The sequence below is a fragment of the Eutrigla gurnardus genome (assembly GCF_963514095.1).
Source record: "Eutrigla gurnardus genome assembly, chromosome: 8".
Lineage (NCBI taxonomy): Eukaryota > Metazoa > Chordata > Actinopteri > Perciformes > Triglidae > Eutrigla > Eutrigla gurnardus.
This window is the reverse complement of record NC_139922.1, coordinates 9,127,004-9,154,794: the sequence shown is the minus strand read 5'-3', so window position 1 is coordinate 9,154,794 and position 27,791 is coordinate 9,127,004. Positions and strand designations below refer to the sequence as shown.

Sequence of the window (27,791 nt, the reverse complement as noted above, 5' to 3'; positions counted from 1 at the left end):
GGAGAAAATATTTGGATGGCCTGCCTGTCTGTCAAGGCTTATTTCCAAGGGGGCGGGACTTTTTTGGTTCAGTGATGTGTTCAAAGTCAAAGTCTATGTGGTTTTTCTGCCTACGCTGCCTTTAAAGTGATTCTGATACCAAAACAAAACTAGATTTGATACCTTTTATTTCCTATAAATGCTTCAGTTCATATGAACTATACAACCTATGATACAAGTCCAGTAAATTGACATTACTCTCAAGTATAAGATGGCCAATGGATGATCCAGATTTAACCGTTTTTGTTTATTTGCTATTAACCAGGGCTTCTTATATGGTAATTCTGGTAGATAACTCCAAAGAAACTCTTTTCAGCCCACAAAATGGACAAAAATGGAAACTGAATTTAAGAAGTGGATTCAAATTAAAAAGCTGTGGACCAAATATTTCTTAAAAGAAGCGCCATTTAATGGACTTTTCCCGCCCTGAATGTAATCACAGCAATGAGTAACTGTAGATAGAAGGTCTTACTCCGGCTTCATTTCCTCGGGCACCCCCCCAATGAACAGGTCCGTGTCGAGGTTGAGGCCGTCCGTGCCGCGTGGACTCTCGCCCTCGATGTGCGGCTCGTTGTCCACGCTCAGCATGGCGTTGCGCCGGTTGCGAGTCACCACCAGCTGATGCCAGCGGCCCTGGTTGACTTGGACTTTGCTGACCAACGTGCCTGTGCCGGAACCTGTGTTGAACCTGAGGAGAGGAGATATGGAGCATGTTCTCTCAGTCAGCTTCATCCAAAAATGATATGAGTTTCCAGCACTTGAGGGGGTTATTTTCTGAGGTTGTTTGTTCTTTATCAGGCAGCGTCTAATGACTAGAAGAAATCTGCTCCTATTGTTGAACGAGAGAAAAAGAGATGAAAGAAAGGAGGTACAGGAATCCCCATTAGGGATTCTGAACTATGTGACTGAAAAGAGGCAGTCACTCACTTGAAAAAAAAAAAAGGTACTCACACCCTCTTTTTAATTAAACCTTTTATATAATGAGGTTTTGCCGAGAAAATGGCTATATCATCACAGAAAAGAGCCGTCGTGTATGTGCACCCACACATGGTAGTATTAGCACAACCTGAGAGCAATTATCTGCAACAAATAATTAGTTCTTCTCCCCACGTCTTGGATTTGCACAACTGTGGGTGGTAATCTCACAGCTGTATTTCTGGAATTCAGGCAGAGCTGTGTTCCAAAACACAAGTGACTAATGATATCCCTTAGTTTGCTATTGATTTTACTCAGAATGGAGAAATCTCACCTGCCCAGGTTGGGGGAGGGGGGGGGGGGGGGGGGGGGGGATAAGGAAAAGCGGATGTTGTTTGAAATAACGGGTCCCAAACAGACGCGGTGCAGAATCTCTAATTAGTCCTTTCCTGAGGATGCTGCCTTACCCTGAATTATGTTTTATGCATACGATTCCAGTGTGGGGAAGAGATGAAACCTGTCAAATCCAAACTGATCGGATGAGGTTTTTGGTTACTGTCAGTCTACTTCTAGCCCCAAAATAACCCATATTGTTAAACTCCTGTCACATGCAGATCCTAAAGGAGCAGTACGCTGATTTTACACGTCACAGCCAGTTAGTCACGAGCAGTGACACTCACACTCACTCAGCCTTGCTGTGAGTCTACAAATCTGAAACATGGACATGGACAGATTGAATGATGTGGTTGTTTTCCAGGCAGGCAGGGTCGAACAAAACACACCACAGAGGTGCATTATGGGATGACTGTTTTTAGTGTTGGATCTATACAACATTAAAAATGAATCACATTGGAAAAATCCAATATTATCAAAAATAAAAGCTCTGCCCATTGATTTATAACAATGCCTGTAAGACCCTAATGCAACTAAATATGTTAAACTAAAACATTATGCAAAATCTGAACGGTAGGTGCATGATGTATCATAATCAAATCCCCCAATTAGAACCTGAATCACCATATTCAGATTCACATCTGTGTATATTCATCAAAGACGATTCATATGAGTCCAGACTTAAACAGTATTCATATATTTCCATACATACTAAATGTAGAAAGAAATGTCTTTTTTCCTACAACACGTTCAGTCCAATGCATCTATGAGCCATTTCTGGATGTGGGACTATATATTCTACATCATTGTTAAACACTAAACTCTGTACAAATGCGATTAGAATACATATGAAATGCTAAATCAGTACCTCCTGCACATATTTCTGTTCATATGCCCACACCATCTGTACACGTGATCATGTAAACAGCGTGTCTGCATGTTTGAGCACCATTCTGATGCCTTCGTAGTCTCAGCCTGCAAATCTGTCCAGAGGCTTGTGTCATTTTTCTTTTTGTATCAATATTTTCTGTCGGTGGTGTTTTAACATGTTTGCTTGCTGTAATTATTTGACTCATTATCTTCAGTGCTTCTCTATTCGTTGTATTCTTATCGGCGTCCTCTCTGAGCCGCCGGCCCAGTGACCCCGTTTCCCCACCGGGATCATTTAAGTCTCATCAAAACGAATCAAACAAAAGCAGCAGGATCAACAGCTGACAAGGTCGCGACCCCTCTTAACTCTCACCTGAGCTCCACTTTGCCGTTCACCAGAGCCAGAGAGATGAAGTCCTTCTTGCCGTCCTGGCCGTTGTAGAGCAGGATGCCGGTCATCTCCGACGCTCTGAACTCCATGGCGATGCGGACCGTGTGATAGGCGCTCATGGTCTGGAAGGCCAAGTAGGACTGGCCTCCGAACGACGGGATGAAGTACCTGATCACTGTGGAGGAACGGACACAACAAGCCAGTCCTGTCATCACGACATGATTTGCTTTATCATGGCGTAATAGGCGTCTAATGTGCATAATTAAGCGTGAGCGGTGGTGGGGTGTCGCTGGCGCTTGATGACAGAGGAATAAGCCTGTCAGTTTATTCTAGGAATGATGTTCTTTTTCTGAAATGCTCGTTCTGTTTTTAAAAGGAGAAGGTCGAGAAAGAGGAGCTGTGCTTTTCACTAGACCTCACACACACATTCAAGCACTCATCCACACACACACACACACACACACACACACACACACACAAAATGACTGGATTGATCCGGAAGAAGGCCGACGTGCAGTGTGTGTGCATGCGCGAGACTCCATTTAGCCACTCTAACGTAAAGACACACACTGATTCTCAGCAGCTAATCCCCATCAAAGCAATTACTGTCAATTATCTTAAGATGCAGCAGCGTGAGTTTGCTCGTCATCCCACCGAAAATCCCAAAGAAGGGCAAGGGGGAAGAAACAAAAGCGTTGTGCTTCTCAGGAAGTTCTCCATGATTAAGGATTTTGGTGAACGCCACAGCGGCGGCTCACTTCTGTGGAGTCGTCTGCATCACTTGAGATGAGTTTGAGAAGCTCATTCACTGAGAAGACACGTTCTGTCTGACTTCTTTTTTCTCAAGTTTAAAAAAGAAAAATAGTAGACTAGTAGACCCGCCTCTTGGCTGAGTTCTGATTGCTGTTGTCTGGTTGAGCTTCAAATGACCCAATAAATCATCTGTGATGATACGACTTTGCATTTACATATTCCAGCAGGAACTGAGTCATTACTCACACGGCTGCTTAAGGTGTCACTCCGCAACTTTGGGAAGCTACAATTAGACAAAACTACTGCTCAACAGAAGGAATATATGTCGGATTTTTTCCTTTACAATAAAACTATCATTAAATAAAACATTCCTTTGATTTTTTTTTTACCATAAAGGTGTGTTTCTGCTATACATATTTTAATGCAGTTGAGGATGTGGTGAGCAGCGATTACAGAACAGCTAAAAGGCATGATTGGCATAATGGAAAGGGAGTGACTAAATCCCTCTTAGCTGCTGCAAAATCACTGTAAGCGTCAGCCTTTAGTGGTTTCATCATTTCTAATTGCAATAGTGCAAAATTGCAGGATAGGGATTGTCTCATTTCCTTAGATGAGTTAGAATTAAGCTAAGGCTTTTAAACTTTTGAGAGGAATATATACAGGAGAAGAAATACTTCCTAATATAGAAATAGAAAAATCAAAAGACCCAGCCGACTCACCTTTCTCACACACGGAGCCTCCTCGGCCGGCGGGACACTTGCAGCTGAAGTCATTGCCTTCATCCTCGCAGGTGCCTCCGTGGAGGCAGGGGTGGGAGCTGCAGGGTTTGTGGGCCTTCTGAAGCCGGCCTCTAACGTGGGATATTGTGGTGGCTGGAGGCATGGGGGTGGTAATGGCGGCCATGGTGGTGGTGGCGGTGGTGGTGGCGGTGGTAGTGGTGGTGGGTAGTGGTGTGGTGGTGGTGGGTAGTGGTGTGGTGACTGGTGCAGACGTGGTGGTGGTACGCCTGCCGTTGTGAGGCCTGCGGGTAGTGCCTGGCGGGCGACGGGTGATGTACGGGGAGGTTGGCGGGGGCCGGGTGGTGGTGATGGGAGCAGCGGTGGTCACTGATGCTGTGGTGGTGGTGGTAGTGGTGGTGAAGAAGGGGGTGGAGGAGAGGCCTGTCAACAGAGGCGGAGAGAACAACAGAAATGAGACAAAGGAAAGTGTGTGGAGCCTGCAGTCCTGAGATGTTCCTGTTCAAGACCCATAAAACCCTTGATAAATGACCCCATGAATAACTTAAAACCTCTTTTCATTTTATTAATCCCCACACACTCCTGTTAAGAACATCCTGTATTACCATAATTGGTGAAGCGGATATTTTCGTCCGCGGGCTTCTTCACGGCAATGCTGGTGTCTTTGGAGGCCTTCAGCTGTTTCAGCAGGGCTCCTTCGATGTCTTCCACCGCATATCTTGTATCTACAATAAGCAAGAGGTACAGCCACTCATGACAAGGCCTCTGAGGAGCACTCCAAAGCAAACACACGACTTGAACTGCTTTAGCCGAAAATGGATATATCAGAGAGCCGTGTGCATGACAGGTGGAGGATCTCCAGGGACTCCTTGTCCTCCACCCGCCGCTTGTCCGGCTTTTTTTCCGGATGAATCGTCCTCATAACGGTCGCCACAGATGTCGCTTTACAGGCCATGGTGGAGCGCCGCTTCACATCGCCCCGTACAAAGGGTATAAAGGACACTGAACGACGCTCGTAAAATAAAAAAGAGGGACAGAACGGGGAGGGTGGAGTTTGTATAGCACAAAGGAGCTTAAAGAGCCAGTTGTGGCATCAACCACATACATTTGAAGTTAATTCAAATCCAAACTGGACTAATAATCTGCAAAAACAAACCTTTGGATTGGATTAAAAAAAACAAAAACATTAATTGCAACTGACTATTTTGGCTGCATTTATAGTCCTGTCTATCACTTTAAGAGGAACAGTTTCCATTTCTGTTGTGAATGACATACTTCTATTTTTCTCAGTATCGTGAATTGTACCTGTAACTGTAAGTGAGAAGCAAAGAGGTGAAGAAAAGCAGCACAAGCCAACAATCTGCCCTGCACAGACATCCAGGAGATTTCCCCTGGCTCTGATGAATAATTACCAACGTGAACATCTAGCTAAGAACCTTCTTATGAAGCGCTGGTGTTTTAACACCGAGGCAAATTGTTGCAAGGAAGAGATTAAGTTGGCACTCAGAAGAAAATTAAAACATTGAGGAAATACATTCGGTGCCTTATAATATTATGAGCCAAATAAAAAGTAAGTAGAAACAACCCAGAGAGTTCATATCCCTGTAAATTTGTTTTGTTAATAAAAGAAAAGTTCTCAAACTGGAAAAACACTTAAATCCAGGTAAGTGTTTTAGTTTGGAACGAATGAATCATGGCAACGAATAGAGTGCTGCACCACCAACTCCTGGAGAGAAGTAATGCTGCCTCTCCGCCTCACAGTCCAAGAGTTACAAGTGAAACATTAAAGTGCAAATTCTGCATTAAAAAAACTAATTAGGTCTTGCTTGGCCAGTGGCCTAACTTTTTATCCCTCTTTCATTCATTAAGTTTTTTTTTTAAATAAAAAAAAAAGAAAGAGGAACAAACCACTGAATCCAACCACATGTAACTACTGTCAACTCTCTTCAGCGACCTCTCACCTGGTTTGAAGTGGGCCTCCACAAACGCCAGGATGGAGTTGCTGGGCGCCAGGTTACGCACACGGACACTCATAAAGTCTTTGTGCACGTCCGACTTCCTGAACAACTCATTGAGCTGAGGAGAGAGAGAGACACAGAGAGAGGGGGAGATGATAAATGAGGCTGGTAATGAGCTCCTCGCTATCATAGCAGCGAGTCCAATTCCAGAAGACTGTACTGTATCTGCACAGAAGAAAGACCGCCTCTCCAAACGGGGTGCAGAGAGAAACCTATCGGACGCGGGAGCACAAATTGACATTTAGCCGCAGCCGTGGCATTAATTACAGAAACAAGTTTTCGGGAGGAGCTAAGATAAATGTCGTGCAACCGTGACGTGCTTTGAATTGGTTTTGCTGCTGCTGCTGCTGCCCCCCCCCCCCCCCCCCCCCCCCATGTGCTAGTTGTAACAGTCAGAGGAGCTCCATAAGGAGGTTTGATTAAAATGTCTTTGTGAGCCAATGGGGTTGTTAAAGCACGTGTTCCAATTTCATATCTTAAAATTGGACCGTTTCTATACTTAAAAAGTTACACATAGTCACTGTTTCCCCGTAATTCTGTTCTTGGCAGCATGCTGGTGGATTAATCGCATTCAAACACTGGAAAGCAGCAAGAGAAAAATCCTCGTTCTTATTTCAGTTGCGGTTAGGAGCACGGGAGCCCCAGGACCTGCTAACCCACTTAGCTGGAGCAGCCTCTAATTGGCCGCTTCCATTGTTTCCACCCAGCGCTGCTCCACGCGCCCCATCGGCATCGCCACGGTTTTACTAAAGCCAGTCATTGTCTACAACAAGATCACTGCCATCTTGGGATGTTCCTATGAAAGAGACATTCAGCTGGAAGATTCTGGTGCTTTTCTTCATGAACTGAAGGTTATCTCTGAGGTGTGACGACAAAGATCAATAGGTTTAAAAATAAAATCGTTGTATGTAATGTATTGATATTCTGTATCATGATAAGAGACTAGATGTCGTCTCTCATTTGATAATGCATTACAGTAGAGTGATGTCATTCTGAACTGTGCAGAATTAATTATTAGTCATTGTATCCACATTACTGAAAATCTCATTGTGTTAATATTTTGTAATAAGACCTAGAAATGATCAACCCTACAATACTGTCGCAATATTGTTATCAAGGATAAAAAATATATAAAATGATATTTTCTCCACATCGCCGAGCACTACACAGGAAACCTCCTTCTCTCACACACCCCAATGCATTTACTGATTCTAAAAGGTTAGTACAGAAACGTGCTGCGCCTTGATTCTTTCCGTGTGTGTGTGTGTGTGTGTGTGTGTGTGTGTGTGTGTGAGTGCTGGAAGATGAAGAGGGGGTGGTTGGTATCAAGTGGTACACCCGGTGTCAGAGGCAAACAGGCTTGGAGCACACACACACACACACACACACACACACACACAAACACACACATACACAAATCACTGCGAGGTAGTAGATTAGGTCCCAGTTGGGGCGAGTGACACCGATCCAGCAGCTGGTACGTGTGTACTGGGTACACAGCACACACACACACACACACACACACACACACACACACACACACCTCCCGCTCCACCGGGGAACGAGGCTGTGGCTCGACAACAGAGACATTTGTTCAAAGGTCTGAGCTCAACAGGGAAAACGCAGTGGAGACATTTGAGCGGCGTGAAGCCAGAGCGTGATTGCTTTACAGGCTCTACACCTCCCTCCATGTTGGCTGACCACTGGCACCCTGACAGTCCAAATTGATGGACTCATATCAAATATCTGAAACATCTTTATTAATATCACATCAGATGCATCATTCTTGTATTCCTGAAGTATTTGGCAAGCAATTGACTTTGCACAAGTGTGCGGAGAGTGTTTTTTTTTTTAAGTTGAAGTGTTTCTGGAGTTTACTCAGCCCTAAAGCTCTTGTGTTTTAACAGCAGCAGCCAAATTATGTGAGGATTCTTAATTAGTAAGCAGGAGATGTGAAGAAATTCATATTTTGATTAATGTTTGTGAACCATAATTCTTGAGCCCCCATGATGGACCATTATCTGGTGGAGAGTCTTGTTTCGTACTGGTCTTCCTAACTGGAATTCAAAAGCTCGTTTCCTTCCTGGTGGTCACCTGACAGCCACAGTTTGCCGATACTGCCCTTTTTATTAAAACATCAAATATCAGCCAGGCTATTGTGGCTCCCTCTGATATGATGTATGTTCCTCTCTGACTGCAGCCACTGAATATATACACCATTTTTATTATTGTTATTTTTCTATCAGATCACTGACCAGAGAAAGCACTCCAGCCGAGTGTGGCAGATTATTACTCAAGTCGTAAAACCTTGCAATGAAAGCTGCCCGCCTTTAGATGCTCAACATTTGATTGGTCTGGCTCCAGGTGAAGAGTTTTAGCGGTTCACTGTGATTTTGCTCTGCATTCTTGACATAAAACTCAAGATTCAAAACTAGACTGTGGAACATTTGCTGAAAAGTTTCCTCAGTGTCCAGAAGTAGAAATTAACATGTGAGTCGGATGCTGGCATTATTGATTAACTGATCTCTGCCAAAGCACCACTGAACAAGGTGTTCTTCAAACTGAAGCTGGACTCCATGAGAAGTAATGTTTGCGCAGGAAACCAAAACAAGCTAAAAGAGGCCAAAGAGCTCCGTAGAGCTGGCTGCAAAGCAGAGGTGGAGATCTGAGTTCTGTGTTGGTTTGTCACCATTCACTTTGCAAAGTCATGATCCATAGTTAATACAGAATATTGATCAGTGCAGCTTTAAAGAGGTCATCATTACAAGATCATGGCTGAAAGTGATCACAATGGGACCACGAGCAGAAGGCAATGAACACGTTCCCTGCTTTTGTGTGTTCTTGAACGTGAAATTAATGTCAATATAAGGAAATCAAATATAACAAGTAACAGGTAAAGAAGGCCCATAAAGTCTATGAATTGTGTGAATATTATCAGTTAGAACTTACAGCGCTCTCGATGCTGCGGGCCGTCTCTCCGAACAGCTCCGACTTGGGGTCTTCCATCTCGGGGGTGTAGAAGATCTCCTGGCCCTCCACCTGGTCCAAGTGCAGGAACCCGCTGAACCTCATGGTGGCTGGAAGGAGGCGAGGAAAGAAGATGTGATACTGAAACACCGCAGCTCAAAGCCTCTCCCATCACTCAGTTCCCACTGACTTCACACGGTGCTCCTTTTTGGGGTGGTGCCAGTTTTTTGCGGTTAGTGATGGATTGTGTGCTTGCGTGTGTTTGACAAGGGAAGGTTAGTGAGTTTCTTGTTGATTGCGTGAGGGTTTAAAGGGGGCTGGAGTCTGAGCGTAGTGGTGGTGGAGGTTGTGGTGGTGGAAGAGGTGGACTGTGAGATATGAGAGGAGGAAGGAAGGAAGGAAGGAGGAGGGAAGGGAAGGGAAGGAGGAAAAATGGGCCAGTTTTACCAGACTGAGACTCATCCCAAAAGCTGGCCGAGGCATGGAGGGCTGGGTGAAAAGACAACAAGTTAGACAGACACACAAATACACGGAGGAAAAACAACACACACATTCAAGAGAAAACAGCCCACAGGCGCTCTCAAAAGTGCCTCCTCCAGCAAAGAGAGAGGCTCTCTGCCCGACCTCGGGGGTTATGTTGTCCAACATTTATCAACATTCTCGCTCCACTTTCCCCCCCGTTTTGTTTTGTACTGCTGCCAGAGAGAAGACGGCTTGAAAGGAGCTGAAGGCGGAGGGATATGTGTGTGAGGTGGAGAACGGGGGAGCGTGAGAGGCGCTGATGCCATGCCTCCACGCCGCTCGTAATCAGCAGAACAAATTGCCCAAATCAATCACGGTTGCCCCTGCCTGAGAAACGCCACGGAGAACGGCAAGAGCACTTGTATGATTATCGTGAAAGATAGCCGTAATTGTCTCCTTAATGTCGCCAGACCGCTGACTGACACAGCCTGGTTCAAATTACACGAAAGGCCCAGCAGACACTGGCGACACATTCGTCTCCCCTCGTCTTTACAGCGCCGTCACAGGCGGCACACAGAGATTCATATGTGACGGCGGCCATAAAACAGAGGCAAATGAGCGAGGGTTGGCCAATAACACGAGGGGGGAAGAAGCAGAGAGAGAGAGAGGGAGGGAGGGAACAGGGAGAGAGATCTGACTTTTAATCTGCTAAGAAGACAAACATCAGAGGGGGGTGATTTTCCAGCTCACTGCCGTGACAAACGTAACGAGAGAAAGGAAGAGAGTGATGAAAGGAACGACGGAGCTATTTGGCTATCAGATTCCAGTGGACTGTAAAACATAATGGATTTGTCAGACTTTCCCCGGCATATGGAAGAGTTTACAGTAGCTGCAGCTCAGCAAGCCATTAACTTTCACTTGAGCATGTGCTGGTCATTATCTCTGATGTCACATGAATGCTGTCGCCTCCTTTGAATGGAACATATGGGCGACCCGCGGTGATTATCTTTAATATGTTACGGCGAAGCCAGGCGGATCTAAGAGGAAGATACCTGAACACATAAACACATCTCCATGGTTGAGGACAGCAGGGAAGTGACACAATACATCTAATTTGAGTGAAATGACCCTTTAACAGTCTCAAGGTCTGTGTGGAGTGTGTTTGGACTAAACTCAACCTCGAGCCACTTCACCATTTGATGTCTCAATAAAATGTAAAGATTGGAACGCTGGAAAATAAGTGAGTCCTTTTGGGTTTTGTTTCCCCGTCAATAAAGCGGACGGAACAACGGGATGAAGGCCGATGGATGTTCTAGCATGAGAGATGTGTCATTCCACTTCTAACGAGCGGCATATCGGCTAAACTCTCGTCAGGAAAAGATAAATAAATAAAAAAAGGCCCGGCATATCGATCAGCCTATCCCGCTCCCTGCTTTTATTGGGAACACTTGAGCTGAATGAAGTATTGATCGCGGGCACGCCATCATTGTTGTCTGAGATAAATATTTAGGGGCTTAAGCGGATTCGTTCCAACTGTTGTCTTACAGCTAAAATCCGTCACGCAGCACCCGCTTCAGGCTTCTGGATTCAGGGGCCAAATGTCGTTAAATCCAACCTTGACAGGTGTGGCGTTTCATGTTTCACTCGTGTTCGGCTATACATTCTGTGAGACAAATAAAGGCCAAAGGTGGCCTCGTATCTTCAGATCATGTTATGGATTGTGTGGCACTCAGCTCATCTTGTTTATTGGAAGGCTTCGGGACATTCAACCACACCAGAAATGCAACTCTGCGCACTCATTTGTGGCCTCAGCTCTTTCAAGGCATGACCTGGCGCTCCCCCGGGAGCCAAAGAGCTTCCTTCCTTCCACAATCAGTCAGGCTAACACCGCCGGGACAAATAGAGAGCAGATTACAACTGAGGGATGGAGGGTGGGAGAGCGACGGAGGAGAAACGGGGAGAAAGGAGCCCTTTATCTTTATGAACGGAGTCTGGCAGGAGCCACTGATTGGTACAACAGCACTCATCGGCCGCCGGTAGTCTCTCGACGCTCCCCCCGCTCAACTCCAGAGAGAAATGAACTGATGCAAGACTGGATTGAGATTGACTGAGTTGGGGGGAGAAGAGTGAGATATAGCTCAAGAGGGAGATACCGAATGATAAAGAGGAGAGGTTGTGTGTGAGGGGGGAGTGAATAAAAGGAGAGGTGGGAGATTAAAGTAAGTAGGAAAAAGAGAAAAGAGTCCACTGATGGTTATTTATAAACCAAGGCACATGGGGCCTAAAATATGATGTTGACCGAGGGTCTGACTAACACCCGAATCAGTCTCTCAGGCGTCATAACCACGGATTACTCATTTACATGTCCACTGTTTGCGTATTTCTTTTCATTTCCTGCCACCTGCCAATAGGAACATATAGGCTGGTGAATCATGAAAGCATCGGGAAAAAAAAAAAGTAGCACCTGTTCATCTGTTTTTTTAGGCAGATGGCACAACATCACTATTCCCGAAGTAAACATTAATTATGAAGGAAATATTCATGTTGCTTCCCGATGCAACAACAAATTAGGTTATACATTGAAGGTAAACAAAAGGAAGATGTTTTAAAAGCTAATGGCACGTCCTGCAGTGGCTCATTTACTGTCTTAGAATAAGGATGATGAACCCTGAGATACATCTCTCTAATATATATACATATGTATATATATATATATACATATACATATATCTACTGAGACAGACACACAGAGGAGGAAGAACTAGGTGATACCCAGGTAAGACAAAGTGTGTTTTGAAGGGGCTTTTGACTTACGGGGGCAGTTGGCGCCCTCTGGAGTGCTGGACGGTGTCTTGCCGTCGGGGCAGCAGCCGAACTCCGTGTTGTCACATGATGATCTGTCCTCAGCGGTGGGTACGGTGGTGCTTGCCAGCGTGGGACCTGGGGATGATAACCAGCGGCTCATAATAATTCATGAAGCTTTAGGAAATTCATAAATTCAAGCTAACTTATCTCAGAGAGGAGACTTTTAGGCCCCGAGGATAGGTAATGTTTTTAAGGTAAAGAAATCTGTTGTTGTATTTTTTCCCCTGACTTGCTCTTGCCTCTGCAGGTGGTTGTAAGTCCGATCACAGGTCAGCAGACCTGTCAGCAGGCCTGGGATTGGACCCTATCATAGGCATCTGTCAGGAGTGATTATATAGCATTTCCATGGGAATTGATTTCACACCTGGAACTCATTCTGTCAGGCAGAGAACGTCTAATGGGCCCTGTTGTCAGTCATGTCACACACAGAGCACTTAAAATGATGAGGGCATATGATAACTGCTCGCCGCTGATTGGCTAGAAGTTACCTTCAAGGCTTCCCAGGAGGAAAAAAAACCCCCAACATAAAGCCGTGTTTGTGTTACAGTCACTGTATATCTGGCTATCTTGGGACATAAAAGACATAAAAGCGGCTGGGCTTTCTCTCTCTCTGAAGGATGAGAGCGTGTAACTGCTCCGGAGCTCCGTCCTCTCTAATGACGGTGCTGGTGGAGGGGGTGTCTCGGTCGAAGAGGCGCAGCTTTTACGGCCGCACAGAGATTAGAAATAATCGCGGAGGAAAACAGCCAGGGGCTAAACAAGTCGTAAAGACGTCAGAGGCGAGGGACGTCGGGCTCAAGGACTCCCGGTCAAAGGAGGCGAGGGGAGGGAGGAGGGAGGAGGGGGAGGCTGGGCTTTATAGGGCATCTGTTGGCGTGTGGTCTCCAGATTTACAAATGCCGGGCTGGGGAGGGGGGGGCAGCGCACAACAGCAAGGGGACAGCGTACGACTCCAGCGGGAGCCATGAGTGCTGTCAAATAAATACACAGACACGGCCACAGATAAGAGCAGATTTCAGCAGAGCGCAATGCACAAACACGTAAAGCCACACCTCTGGCCTGCTCACATTCATACACTCGGACAGTGATGTGTGTACTTGGAATCGGACAAACTCGGTGACACGAGGAGGGGGATAAGACTAGCACACACGGAAAACAAAGATAAGAGCTCAACATACGTAGAAAACATACAAGCAGACCTCACAAACACACAGAATTATGTGGAAACACATGTTGAAATCTGCACCGTGCAGTCTCCTCTCGCCGACTGCAGCCTGCTGGCTCGTGTTTCAGCGAGGACACAAAAAAAAAGAGAGAAAAAAACAGCTTGGGTGTTCATTCACACACAAACACACGGCTGTGGGTCTCACGCCACCGAGCGCTCTGGCCAGCCTCTGACAAGAGGATAAATCTAAGACTCTGGGAGAGGGAGTGAGGAGGAGGAGGAACAGCTGAGGAAGAGCACATTGGGGCCATCAATCCTATCCTGTTACCGCACGCTGTCAGGCGAGGTGGACGGATGGATGGAAAACAACAACTGAAAAATAGAAAATAATAAATAAAAAAAAAGCTGCGATTGAAGACTGTCAGTCTTCCCTTGTTGTCCGAGCGACGGGCCCAGAAACCGCAGCCTGCTGTTACAGTCAGGAGGGCACGTCTGAAAAGATTTGAGACGAGTCATGTGAAAAGGCACGCAGCCTCCACACACACACACACACACACACACACACACACACACACACTGTAACACCTCAACCTCCCAGTCACATCAAGCCTGTCACGTCAGGCTCTGGAGATCCTCGGTTGCAGGCCAGCGGTTTCATCTAACCCCACCAGAGTCTATTTTACAGAGCCTGGGTTTGGTGTTGCTAGCTGCTGCGAGCGACGGCGGGATGGGAGAACAGAGCATGGGCGATGTAGCAACAGTGAACCATGCAAATACATTCCTTTCTGAAATTGAGACATACATCTTATGCGAGTGGAAATGACACTAACGCCATTTGTCTACACAGATTTCTCTCCCCGGCCCGCCCGGCGCCGACATTTGTCTCCTCAAACACAATTTGCATAGAAATAAAGAAGCCTGTGCTTTCAATTAACAGATGATGGCATGGATGTGTTGTGATGTCAGCTAAGAAGAGACTATGAGTTTGCCCAACCCCTTCTTCAGAAAACAGCCCCTCCCACACACCCCTCTAAGCATTATGGGTAATGAAGTGAAAGAGCAGTGATTTACCGACAGGCTCCTCCGCCCCACTGGCCTCTGTTGGGACGCCGCTACCTGTTTCCTCTTCCTGCTCCTCCTCTTCTTCGGTCTGGTCGTCACCGCTCGGCTCCCCGCTGCCCGAGCCCTCGAAGGAGGCGGCGGCGGCGGAGGGGACAGGGCGGCTGCGAGGGGAGGAGGTGGTGGTGGCAGCGGTGGACTGCGGCGGCTGAGGCTGGGTGTAGATGGTGTGGTGGTGGTTTGCTTGGTTGAGGGTGAGGGTGGGAGGTGGGGTGGTGGCCGGGGGCCGCTCAGTGGTCCCTGGCACTTCTTTCCTCGGAGGCGGGATGGCCCACACTATGTTAGAGTGGGAGGGGGTGGTGATGGCGGCGGCAGCGGCAGCGGTTGAGCTGGGGGTGGTGGCGAGGGGGTTGGGGGTGGGTCGGTCTGCCGGCTCAGAGATGGTTTCTGGTGGAGGGAAGGGGGAGGAAGCAAGGAATGGATGAATGACTGAGCAAAGATGAAAATGTTTGATTTTTCTCCTCCTAACTCCAGCGCCTCGAAAAATCACACCAAAGGAAATAAAAACATCATTAGCCAATAAAGCACAACAAAGCCACTTCATGATTATTACAACCTACTGTTGACAATAACTTTTTACCTCTGCATTTACTGAATCATTATGTCCTTTTTTATGGTCTAACCCTTCTCCCTGATGCTCAACAATGTCATTATGAAATTACATTACAAAGGGAACACACACACACACACACACACACACACACACACACACACACACACACACACACACACACACACAGTATGCAGCCTCCTGTTCGTAATAGCAACCTCTGAAAAAAACCCCACAATAGAAGAGATGCCAAGAAATCTTGTTACAAACCTGAAGTAAGGAAAGTGCATCTTTATAAAGTGAATATGGAATATGCCAACAGTTTTAATATGCACTGTGTTTTCCCTGCAGACGAGTAATGTTGCCCAAACAGGGTTAAACTACTAGTCGGTGTCAACGCACAGCGCGTAGCCTGCTTGCACTTGTGTGGGTACACATATGGAATGCATTTGTGAGGATGTTGGTGTGTTGCGCGCATGCTGTGGGAATGCATATGAATTATATATCCATATTCAAATGCTGCCCTCCAGTAGCAAAGCTTTAATCACCAACAGCCAGTGCCTCCGGTGATGAATGATTGATAGAAATGGGGCAAAAAAAGCCGGCTTTAACTCTGGCTTCAAAGACGGCACACTGCTGCTTGCTGAGAGCATGAGCATCAGTCAACGCCACCACAAACACACTCCTGTCAACACGCACACACACACACACACACACACACACACACAGCAAAATACCCCAAAAATCACTCCAAATGAGGGAGAGAGAGAAGAGGCTCTCTGCAGAGAGACCATCATTACCAATGCAAAAACGCTCTGGTGCAAAAGGACAAACCGTCTGCCATAAAACAACGATAAATAGGACAAAAACTCCTGAGGGGGAGCAGCGAGTTGGCAGGGAGATGCTACGTTAAGAGACCACTTCAGACTTAGCCGAGGCAAGCAGGCGTGACAATACTGTCGTTCTTCCTTTCCATCCCAGGAGATATAGATGTGTGGGTGAAAGGAACAGAAGATTTCAACAAAAAAAAGAAGAAAAACCTATACCGTAGGTTTGCGCCTCATTAGGATTTGCCTAACATTATGCGTAGGACTTAATTACACCGCTTTAATCGCTTATTTGATTGGCAATTATTCACCGAGGTGCGAAATGTGATACCTCCGGAGACGGCAGGAAGCCGGGGAGGCAAACAGGGGTGTCAGCTTAAAGCCAGGCACATATTTGTATCGAGGGAGAGATTTGGAGTTCAGAGAGCGGCGATGCTATCACCAAGGATGGCGGCACGCATTGCCTTTCCTCTTGGCTACACCCGTCAGTCAGGTGGCAAGCTTAGCGGCGGGCGGCTCGCTCCCTGGGAAGCACCTCGTGTGTGTTTGGGTGTGCTTGTGCATATCTCCGGCAGCAAGATGCGTGACATGGGATAAGGAAAGAAAAGAACAAGCGCCTGAAAGAGGAAAGAGAGACTGGCAGCACAGTGTGTTCAGCTGATGCTTCCCGTAATCAGGTTTAACAGTCCATTTGCCTTTTTTTGTGTGCTTATTTTCCTCACAGCAGACAAATGGACTGTTGTGTCGTGGGGTGGAGGGAGGGGGGGGCGGGGGGGGGGGGGATCATGCTGGCTTGTCTCAGCCGTGTAGTTATTTTTGAAAGGTGCTTATTAAGATTGTTTGAGGTGTCAGCCACGCTCGGTGATGAGGAGGAGGAGAAATCTGGATACTGGAGGGGGGGGGGGGGGGGGGGGGGGGGGAGAGAGACAAGGGAACCATGAAGCCAAGATGAAAATGATAGAAAGAAAATGGTTTAAATCAGAAAGACAAAAACAAGTTAACACAGTGGGAGCAGAATGAGGGATTGCGTAATGAGAGAAAAAAATCGTGGAGGGGAGATGGTGAAGGCAACACAACCTCACAGGCGGGCGGAGGGCTGCCGATGCCATATGCTGACATCAGTTGCCAATTCGCTGCAAACCTACAGGTGATAACGCCATATGGGGGAGGCAGGTCACTGCCAACTCGGTGGCCATTTTCCCCTCGGCGCTAGAATTTGCTCATCGGACCAAATGCCCTCCCTCTGGTGCTCAGTACAGAAGCTCTTGGATTTCTTTTTTTCTTTTTTTCTCTGGGTTCCTCAGATATCATCTTTTGCTGAGACGCAGCAATGAAGCGAGACTCCTCCCTGCACTTTGTGGCTGCGCTGCCTCTCTGGCTGGGATACTTCACAGAGAGCTGGCTCACATCACACTTACAAGTTCTCTGTCACAAGCAGAACAGATTTTAAGGAGCTCCTTCTGCAGGATTGTGAATTTTTCATAGCCTGCCCATTAGTGGCCGACTCTGTGGTATGATGAAAAAAGAAAAAAAAAAAACATTGCAACGGATCCATGATGCATAAAAGGATCAATAGTCACTCATTTATGTAGGCCCTTTGGCGTTGCTCTCTTGTCAAAGCCACATAGCAGCTCGCTGAGCATTACCGTGCCACAGCGCTTAGGCCTGGAGTCTGGAAGCGCTGCATGTAAACAGCGGGAGGGGGGAGCGGCCTCTCCGCCGTGGAGAGGGGTGGAGGCAGAGCAAATGCTAATTCGCACCCAGCCACACGTGAAATGAGCTCGGGATCCAACCCCGCAGCCGACAGCAGCGGCGGAGCAGCAACCCGCAGTGCCACCGCATCCGGCAGAAGAAATTAAAAGATCCTCTGTGGCTGTCGGTGGGCCCGAGCGCCCGCCTGTCTGTCTGTCTGTCTGTCTGCTCCCCCGAGGGTTCAGTCGAAAGAGAAGAGTCCGCTGCGAGGCGGCGTCTGTGTGCAGCAATGCTAGGTGAGGGATTACACACAACCCGCATCTCTATTGCCAGGCAACAGAGGAATGTGAAATCCAGACTGGATTTTGGCTCCTTTTTGCTGGTAACCCACGGCACTGAATTTGTAAGTGCCAGATGTTCGGGGACTTATCAAAGCCATGTCGATCTCTCGCCGAGCACATTTGGATTCTTTATCTGTGTACCTGCAACCGCGGTTCAACACAGAACATGTCAACAGCCCCGCTCCCTGCAGGTCCGACCTAGTTTGGGTCTGACAAAGGGGGCTCAACGGGGGATGAAGGGGGCCGGTGATGCGGTATGTGCTTGGTCACCGGAGCTGCGCCCGCTGAGCAAAGAGGTTGAACGAACATTTTTCCACCCAAAATTGCGAGACACCTGACAGTGGCGCATGGCCAGAACCACACAGCTGGCACTCCCACCCCCGCACCCCCCCACTGAGCTTGCCGGCGGCGTCTCTCGAACCCTGTTGTGACGCAAGCTGGCAGTCAGCGCGACGACTTCACTGTACATGAAATCTGTGGCATTGGCGCGTGTCCCGGCCCCTGTTACACCGATCCAAACCGTGTCCATCAGCATCTGGACCGGGGGCCAGGAGCCGTACCTTTTGCTCAGCACACATGTTCTCCACAGCCGCCGTCCTGCTGGAACAGCAGCGCGTTACTGCCTGCTTAAAGTGGTGAAGTGATCGACGCATTTCCCAACAGGAGGGTTTGAAGATGAAGCCGAGGCCCGACGGAGAGGCGAGGAAGCAGAAAGGAAATGTCATTGCTCTCTTGTGGGATTGCAAAGCGACAGAGCCGGTGGTTTTAAAACGCTATATCCGTCTCTTTCTTATTGTAACGTTCCTCCAGAGTCACACATTATTTCGCTCCCACCTAGCAGAGGGCTTGCTTTACTGTACGCTGTGAGATGAACTTGATATGTTATAAGAAATCACAATCATGGTGTGTGAGGAAGAACCGTTAATACGGACGATTCCTTACACCTTATCCATGAATTACAAATGTGTCGTTGGAATATAACATGACATCATTCTTGATAGACTTGTGCACACGTTGCTGGGACTTGGCTTTCAGAGAGATGGAGAAGGAGAAACAGCAGGAGGAGGAGAAGGCGGGGCCCTCGGCCCTGCTCATTAACTTTTGATGGGATCTCGACACCAGTTGGCCATCCATGCGACGTGTGATGCATGGAGGCTGTGACGGGGCTCACCTGTGCACTGTCCGATGTGTTGCACTGTGACGTCCTCGTCCTGCCTACAGGCTATGGTCCTCAGCTGGCACTGGTCGGCATAGGTTACCCCATCTGAGCCGCACACCTGCTCCACAGTGACAGAGATGGAGAGCGAGGGGAGATGGAAACACCTGTTAACTCCCCGAAGGCCAACGAAACAACGTGCGGATGGAAGAACTCATTTCTAACTGCAGACTCACCTTAGTTTTGTTTTTCTCATCGCAGTCAGGCGAAGGGCACTCGCAGTGGGCTTGGTCGTTCACCTCGATGCAAGTGGCTCCAAAACTGCACGTTAACTCGTCACATGACGTCGGGGCCTCGGGCCCTGTGGAAGAAACGGGGTTTGGTGCTGTTACACATTCCCTACAGTCCCATAATCACACCGTTTATAGCAAGGGGTTATCACTGCTTCAGGAATTATAACATGCTGGAACCAAACTAAAAAAGTAACTAACTTTCACAGTTACAGAACTTTTACTGATGTTTACTGAGTGATCAAAACAAATCAGCTTGTCAGCCATGAGAGTGTTTTCTCAAAACCTATGAAGCATGAGGAAATTAAAAAAAAATGTTACTATATTAATAGTATAACAATAGCACAGCTGTTGTTAACAGATGTTGTCTTGCAGGTCGCCCTGGTTGTTGCGTCTTGTTGTTGCAGTTCTGCTTAATGCCCACCACTACTATTATATTCACATAATAAAATATGCTCAAAATATATGCATCATTTTTGTCATATTACCATCGTCTTTTCTGTACACATGACAGCTCTTCCTGAGGTTTCTCCCCTTTTCTCAATAGACTAATATGCAGTGACTGATAAACTCGTATTACTTTTATGACGACATATCAAAGAATTTGATTTGGACGGATTAAATACACTCCTGCTAATAATGACTTCATTCATATCACTCTTTGTCCCAAAATCACAATAAAAAACACTCACAATAAGTTGTTTGTGGTGAAATTCCATTATTGGCATAATTGTGAATATTGTAACGAGTGTATTTAAAAAGAGGACCAGCTCTTTGTCATGGTGGAGAAGTGAAAAATAGAGTCTGAAAATAGTCCTCCAGGGACGATCAGAACTGCCTCACACAATATGGTTCATTTAAACATTTAAGTTGATTTAATGTATTCTTTATTTGACCAAGTTTCCCTTAAAAAAAAGATGTTCTTTTTTGACGCCAAAAATGATGTTTCTTGACAAAAAAAGCAGCGGAAATATAATCCTCAAATGTTCTAGTTACGTGTGCGTCACACACGGTGAATTATTCATGGCTTCACAGACACTTCAGCATTTTGCCTCGCTGTTGTGAAAAGAAGTTGTGTAAAGGTGTGCACTCAGGATATTTGGACTCTTTTTTCCTCTCCACGGATCTCTCCTGAAGCTCTCCAAAGGAGCGTTTGAAGCCTTGAAGTTTCCGCCACAGGAGCTGCAGCCGGGTAGCCCACCATCCACCTGCCAGGCTGCGAGTGTGGGGGTCTTTGCATTGTTGCAACATCACACAGACTTAGAGAACCCCCCCCCATCCCCTCGGCTCCCGCTTTCATGTGCTACCTCTCCTTGGTTGTCTTTTCATCTAGCTGGGTGTGCGGCGGCGTGCCCCACCACTGTGCCCGGACTGCTGGCTTCATTAAGCGTTTGACTTCCAGTCGATATCCGATGGTGCATCTTAATCAAGAAGCTGCAGGCCCCCGCAGCAGGAACTAACCTTTCCTTCAACCCACTTTTTAGCTTGTGCAATCACTGGGGCTGTTTTTATTATTAATCCAAATAATTAATAGTCCTCATGCACAAGTGGAAAGGTGCGCGTACAAGTGAATCATAATGGAGCATGATAAACTATGAATGGGCGATGTGTCACACGCATGTCATATCAACCCTCCAGTATTCTCCCAATCACTATTGATTTGTTGCCCAGCAGCCACTTCCTCCCTGCACCGATAAACCAGATGGATGTGAGGGGTAGGAAGAGAAAGTACTGCCTGCCGTGGGGCTGACGCACGGAGCAGAAAAGTGACGGACAAACACTTTAAAATGATGGAGAGAAGCCGGGACCGAAGAGGAGGACGTGTGTGTGTTTATGTGCTTCATCAACGCTCCGCCGGCTGCCGCGGTGCTCTCTCTTATTACCTTTGTCGCAGCCGTTCATGCCCATCTTGCTTCCATCTGGACACACGTTGCACTTCATGCCCTTCACCCCCGTCTTGCAGGAACACAGACCCGACATCTGCTCGCAGTCGTCCCGGACCGAGCCCGTGGCGTCGCAGTTACACGCTGCCATGGACATGTAGAGGGAGAAAAAAACAAAATGGAAGAGATAGATTGATGAGAAAACACGTACCAATGAGGGACAAGGGATGAGAACAGCTCGGTTCACACGCTGTGTTGGAGGCAACCTTAGTCTGTGAACTAGGCGTCAGATGCATCCGTGTCTGAGAATCCAGGGTTGGGGATAGTTCAGCCAGCCTTAGGGGCCGCGGAAGGAGGAAGAAAAGGAGGAGGAGGTGTTTGCAACAGAAACTAAAGAAAACAACCCCAGGGAAGGACATCAACCCCATCATGTTCCTGGAATCAATGATGTGTGTGCTTTTTCCTCCCCTCCTGCTAGTGGTGGTGTTGGTGTGCAGTCAGTGTGCTGTCTGCTTGCTGTGGGTAAACCTTGTTAAGGTCAGGCCACGGGTGAGGCACCTGCACGCTTCCTGCTGTTGACTGGAAAAGCTCTGTGGCGTTGGGAGGCTATGTCCTATGATACCTCAGCGGCAGGACACGAGCTGGTCACCATATTGCATTACACCAAGACAAACAAGGGGTCCCGACCCCGTTCTTCACCGGAATACAAATGAAAACAGTTCATTCAATGCAGTTCTGACAGGACTAGAGGACACACCGGGATTTCTTCTGACAAAACCTGCCAGCTGTATAGATTTCAAGGATGTTAATCTTTCACGTTAATATTCTTGAAGAGTTGGCTCAGCGATATTGCTATCAATATCAAGGAGAAAGAAAAGTATTATCCTGCTAGTGCTGAGAAATATATCTGTTCTTACTTCCAGTGGAATCTAGCCATGTAGATTTGGCTTTGTTTGTCACGGTTTTGAGATATTTGTCCCAAAAGGGTTTTGGCTCCGTCCCAATGTGGTGAGTGGGATTTTGTTTTGTTAAAAAAAAAAAGGTTTAAAAACTATCACAAATGTTTTTCCCATGACCAGTTCCCCTGTTACTCTGTTACTCTGAACGCACAGCATCAATCATGTTAAATGTCTCTCTGTGTTAGAAAGTAGTCTCTACTCACAGAGAGGTCTATGGATTAACTAGAACAACCAGGAGATTGTTTCAGCACATATAACAACGCTGTTGCATTTTTATAATGTAATAGCTCAATGCTCTGTTGACCAATTCAATTAAACTAATTAAACTGAATTCCATTCACCACCAATGGGAACATTCTTCAATCCAATCACCTTTGCATTGTGCCTGAACTCTTTACAGGAAGAGGGATCTGTCCTTCCTGAGGGTTGTTGGTGCCTCTTTTTTCGTGGATTGTAAAGTCCTGAAGCAATAACAATAATTGACGTGACCATTGAGGTCACAGTAGGAATCTAAAAACCAACTAAAACAACCACAACCCGGTGGTCCGTGAGAATGATGCTCGGGAAGTAACAAGAAAGCAGCACAGACACAGCGACCATTACATCCGCCTCATCAGCACGGGTAGAAGCGCTTCCTTACGCGTGCAGCCGCTCATGTTATCCGTCACGATGCCACGGAAGTTCCAGAAGCCCGGCTCACAGCGGTCACACTTCTGTCCCCCGACCCCCGGCTTACAGGAGCACTGGCCGCTGGCCGGGTCACACGTCCCCTTGTAGGAGCCGTAGACGTTACACTGGCAGGTACCTGAGGAGAACAGAGCAGCGTGGGTGTCACTTTCTACTCGGCGATACATCACTGCTTTGTGCTTGTGTAACTTCCAGAGATCCTATCACCACATAACTTACAACAGCTGAATACCACTAACCACGATGGATATTCTGTGTTAAAGATTGATGCTTGGCTCGGGTGTTGGGTAAGCCCTATTCCACAAATATAAAGGTGGATAAAGCGTGCTTAGGTCACTAAATCTCTGTATATCCTTGTTTCTAAGTCTGCGTTTCCTCCATCCATACTGTATCCCCTCGCTAACGGCTCGATGCAGCGTTTTCTCCCCCATCTGTGTGCTATCATTCGTCAAGATCATCAGATGTAGAGATTTTTTCTGTTGATATGGTGCAACATTATCATAATTATTCCTTGGATTAAGATGAGACGTTTTCTGCTCTACAGCTTTGGTACTATAATTGCAGTCAAGGACAATAAGTCCCATATGCTGAAATAGCCTGATAGTATCTCTGATCGTTCTTTTTCTTGCACACAACAAACTTCAGTACACATGGAAGTTGAAGGGTCAACGGGGAGATAGAAGAGGACTTACTGGGGCACCCGGCCAGTCCGACTCCTAAGGCGGTCGTCACGTTGTCGTGGCAGCAGCCGTACACAGACTGACTGCAGTGCTGGGGCGCCTTCAGCTCAGGCAGAGATGTGGCTGCAATCGCTGATGAGGTAGGAACAAAAAAAAAGGGAGGGGAGATGGGAGATGGTACAGGGAGAGAAAGAAGAACACCAACATTTAAGTGATTACGGTGGGGAGGGGTGTGTGTGTGTGTGTGAGGGGGGAATTAGACAACACAATCTCCGAGCGACATGTAACTTTTTTTGCCAGCAATGAGATTGGCTTAAGGGGCAGAGGTGGAGAGGCTGGAAGCCGGCTTCAAGATAACAATTCTATTTGCTACTTTCTCCACAATAGCTCAAAATCAGGGGGGGGGGGGTGTTGGTGGGGGTGCTATTACCTCCAGTGGAAACAAACAATGGCGTCGCTGGTGACTGCGCTGCAGCTGACATTTACCACCTACTAGGAGGCATGTTCTCTTCATTTGTTCTTGTCTAATATTACGGAATTGCAATGCTGCCCTATAACCTTCAAAAAAAAAACACAGAGAAAACGAAAGCCTGCTGCATAGTGTGAGGGAATGTGCCAAGCAGTTTCTGCTTGTGCACAGTGTGTGGAAAATCTCCTTTGTCTAAGGATGCACAAGCCTTCAGACTAGTGTGACAGGTCGGAATAAAGAACTACATTCAACAAAATAAAAAAAAAAACAAATGTGTTCCCAAAACCTGGCCCTTCTCCAGAAAAGAGAACAAAAAAAAAACATGCAGTGGGAGGGAAAGGTTTATTTTTTATAACGGCCGAGGCAGAAATATCATTTTTCAGATTCTCTCCAGGCTTTGGAGTGAAAAGCAAAGTTGTAGAGATAGAAAAGCGGGACTCTTCCCCTCCCCTTCTGCCTTCTTCTTCTCCGTCTCTCTATTCCCCTCTCTATCTCTTTTTCTTGTGTTGCTCATTTGGAGTTTGGAGGCTGGAGATACAGGGGCCATAAATCACACTGTTACTGGTGTGGATATGAGCCTCAGCCTAATGGTGATGACTCTGCTCGCTCTTTTTCCAGTGCTTTCCCACTCCAGAGATGGGCTTTGGACACAGTTCATTTAACGTGCCACTTTCCAGCGCTGCATTCAGCTATCTATGCTGAGCCTATTAGGACAAGGGGAACTTTTAATTTCATATGTTCTTCCACCCTTCGAGGGGTTTTCCTCTTCAGTGGCCTTTGCACAACGCAGCTCACTGTGACGTGCAATATCGCCCGCACGTTTCTGCCGCTGTGCTTCCTCCGCTGCAGTGAGCCTTATTACATTCCCGCAAGGGCACATGTGCACGTGTTCGCTCGTCTAGTAAACCACACGCATTTCTTTAGATTTCACTGAAATCCCCGACCCAGATTGGAATTTGCAGGTAGCTACAAAAGGATGGTTTGAAATGCTATCGGAGGCAAACTTTTCCCATGAAGCAGATGACACTGTTGACATTGTATGCAAAAGAGGTGAAGTTTTATTCAGAATCAGAATATCTAGGAAAAAGAACAAGGTTGCTTTCATACTCAGCCGGTAGGAGCCGGCATGTTTTAACAAGTTTCTGGAGTTGAGGTCAAATAAAGTTTCTCCTTACATAGCTAATGTGGAGGGCAGTGAAATTCCCCCATCCAGAGTTTTTTTTCCCGTTTGCCAATAGGAGAGGAGAGCCCAGAGCTCTCGTACCCATAGAGGGCTCTTCAAAAAAGGATTGATTATCCACGGATGGTAGAGAGGCATGACAGTCAGTGCCCAAGGAGGCCAGCTTAGGAAGGAGAAGAATCTGCAGGGATATGTGTGAAAACACTGGCAGCTATCTCTTTCTCCCTCTCTCTCTTCAGCTCTCCGCATCCTCCTCTATTTTAGACCCACGAGGAATCAAACAGGCTGGAATGATCACACCAAATCCCCTAAGTGCCTTTTGCTCTGCTCCTCGGCCCCGCGCTTGCAGCGGAGCAATAGCTCTTCATTTAGCGTAGCCATGAAGAGGAAGACGGCTAACCTTTGCTACTTAGCCACTTATCCGACAACTATGCCGGCTGATAAATGCCATTCATTTACATGCAAAGAGAGGGTTTTTACATTAGAGCGTGGTATCCCCGGGGTTAAGAAGCATGCTTGTGAGCAGAAGTTTAAATTGTCAGAACGTCCGGGCAGGAAAAGTGAGTCAATTATTGCTATCTCGATCCATACGTGTGCCCGTGAGAAGGATTGGTATCTCTGCACACTAGACGGCCCCCGAGCAGCGCTCCGCTTCCAGATATGAACCAGAAAGTGTGTTGACTCAACCTTCCCGGAGGAAATTACACAAACATACGCATTGTGTTTAACCTTGGCCTCCGTCACTTCATCTGCTAATGGCTAGCAGGTCACACTGCGGAGAGAGAGGCAGCAGCGCCGTCGGAATCATATACCAACTACGGCCCATTACGACCCCATCGATGGGTGAAATGAGTGAAGAAATGGGATGTCAATGACAATGAGTCTTGGTGAGGGTGCTTCTGTGTAATGACGGTAACTGTGAGTGGGGTGATGTACTGACCTGCACAGGGTCCCTGATTCTGAATCAACAAGTGCTCTTGTTTCTCACATCTGGCCTTCTTCAGCTGGCACTCGTTGCTGTAGTTTTTTCCATCTGAGCCACAAACCTACCAAAGAATCATAGAAAGTTGAATATTATACATTTGGTCATAGTCTTCAGTAGATAGCCTGCTCAGTTGTCATCACATGACTTAAATATGGATTTTCAGCTATGTACAGGTGACAACATGCAGGTCTGAAAAGTAAAGCCAACAGTGAAGTGCCTTAAACTGGTATTGTTTCTGGTTGTAGGAAGACATCTGATTATATAGAAGTTTATGAGAAATTAAGCCTATTTCTCACATGATGTATCTCAGTAAATATGATCAAATATTCATTTTTATTTGTAAGGTCTCAGCGCTAGTTCCAAGTCTCAATGAAGACCGTGACAAAAACATCTCTTTATCTTTTGTCAAACGAGGCACTTTGTCATTACAAATTACTATCCGTCGACATGTCAGTTGTACAATAAATGTTCTCATGCAATTTTAAATGTTTTGGATCTTTTTTGCCTGCACATCCACATGTTTTCAACACATGAAAAATATCGCCATATGAATAACAAAGGAGGTGTCAGTTTGTCAGAGACATAAAAGAACCGTGATGACAGGACAGTATGAGTCTTTGCAGTGCTTAAAACCAAAATCTGTCAGTCATATATATATTTTTTTTCTCACTTCAATTTGGGATGAGTTTTTGCCACTTCGGGTGATTTAAACAGAAGTGTTATGATTTATAACCCTAATGTTGGTCATTATCCTTTTTCTAAAAATCATATATTTTGTACATTTTGGCCAATTTACACCAACAAATTAGCAGTTCCTCTTTGCATTGAAACTGTAAATATACACTCTTATCACCTGAATTACCTTTGATTATGAAGAGAGTGTCATAATTCACTGATTCGAAGGCAAGACCTTAACTTACAGAGAGATCCCTAAAGAATTATGTCGATGTCTGACGTGATTCAAGTTATGATGTTTGTGGTGCACATTGTTTTAAAGATGAACCCGTGTGAGTGGCAGCCGTACCGGGTTGTTCGGCACGCTTTGGCAGGTGAAGTCACAGACGCAGCGGTCGTCCTCGGCGTCCTCGTCCCAGGAGCCTCCGAACATGCGACAGCGGTCCTGTTCGCAGCTCTCGGCGCCCGAGCCTGACCCCCCTGAGCCGCAGTCTGCATTACAAACACAGTAAATACACAGCGTGGTTAACAGAGCACACAGGGGAGATGGGATTCAGGTGGAAACGGTGTCCAACTTTCATGTCTCTTAAAGTTAAGGCTACATTTACACATCAGCAGCATCACAATTTACATTTCCCTCACGCTGCGGCGGGGAGAGGGAAATAAAGGGGCTGCCGGTACTACTAGATAGATAATGACCAACTGTAACGAGGGAAAGAGATT

At 46.7% G+C, this 27,791-nt stretch overlaps 2 protein-coding genes across 2 annotated transcripts in view; both read right to left on the bottom strand.

Annotated features, from left to right (window-relative positions):
• The window catches only part of ptpn11b (protein tyrosine phosphatase non-receptor type 11b), a 306,181-nt gene that overhangs the window by 62,943 nt on the left and 215,447 nt on the right, over window positions 1-27,791 (bottom strand). The gene's annotated exons all lie outside the window — the stretch shown is intronic.
• The window catches only part of agrn (agrin), a 228,851-nt gene that overhangs the window by 21,456 nt on the left and 179,604 nt on the right, over window positions 1-27,791 (bottom strand). The window contains exons 11-25 of the mRNA XM_084016344.1: window positions 27,418-27,560; window positions 26,349-26,454; window positions 23,772-23,891; window positions 23,033-23,197; window positions 21,434-21,577; window positions 19,497-19,621; window positions 19,276-19,381; window positions 14,647-15,081; window positions 12,360-12,485; window positions 9,066-9,193; window positions 6,060-6,174; window positions 4,704-4,823; window positions 4,081-4,521; window positions 2,591-2,783; window positions 511-727 (exon numbers count right to left, since the gene is read on the bottom strand). Coding sequence (XP_083872470.1) covers window positions 511-727; window positions 2,591-2,783; window positions 4,081-4,521; window positions 4,704-4,823; window positions 6,060-6,174; window positions 9,066-9,193; window positions 12,360-12,485; window positions 14,647-15,081; window positions 19,276-19,381; window positions 19,497-19,621; window positions 21,434-21,577; window positions 23,033-23,197; window positions 23,772-23,891; window positions 26,349-26,454; window positions 27,418-27,560 — 2,684 coding nt within the window. The remainder of the gene's footprint in view (window positions 1-510; window positions 728-2,590; window positions 2,784-4,080; window positions 4,522-4,703; window positions 4,824-6,059; window positions 6,175-9,065; window positions 9,194-12,359; window positions 12,486-14,646; window positions 15,082-19,275; window positions 19,382-19,496; window positions 19,622-21,433; window positions 21,578-23,032; window positions 23,198-23,771; window positions 23,892-26,348; window positions 26,455-27,417; window positions 27,561-27,791) is intronic.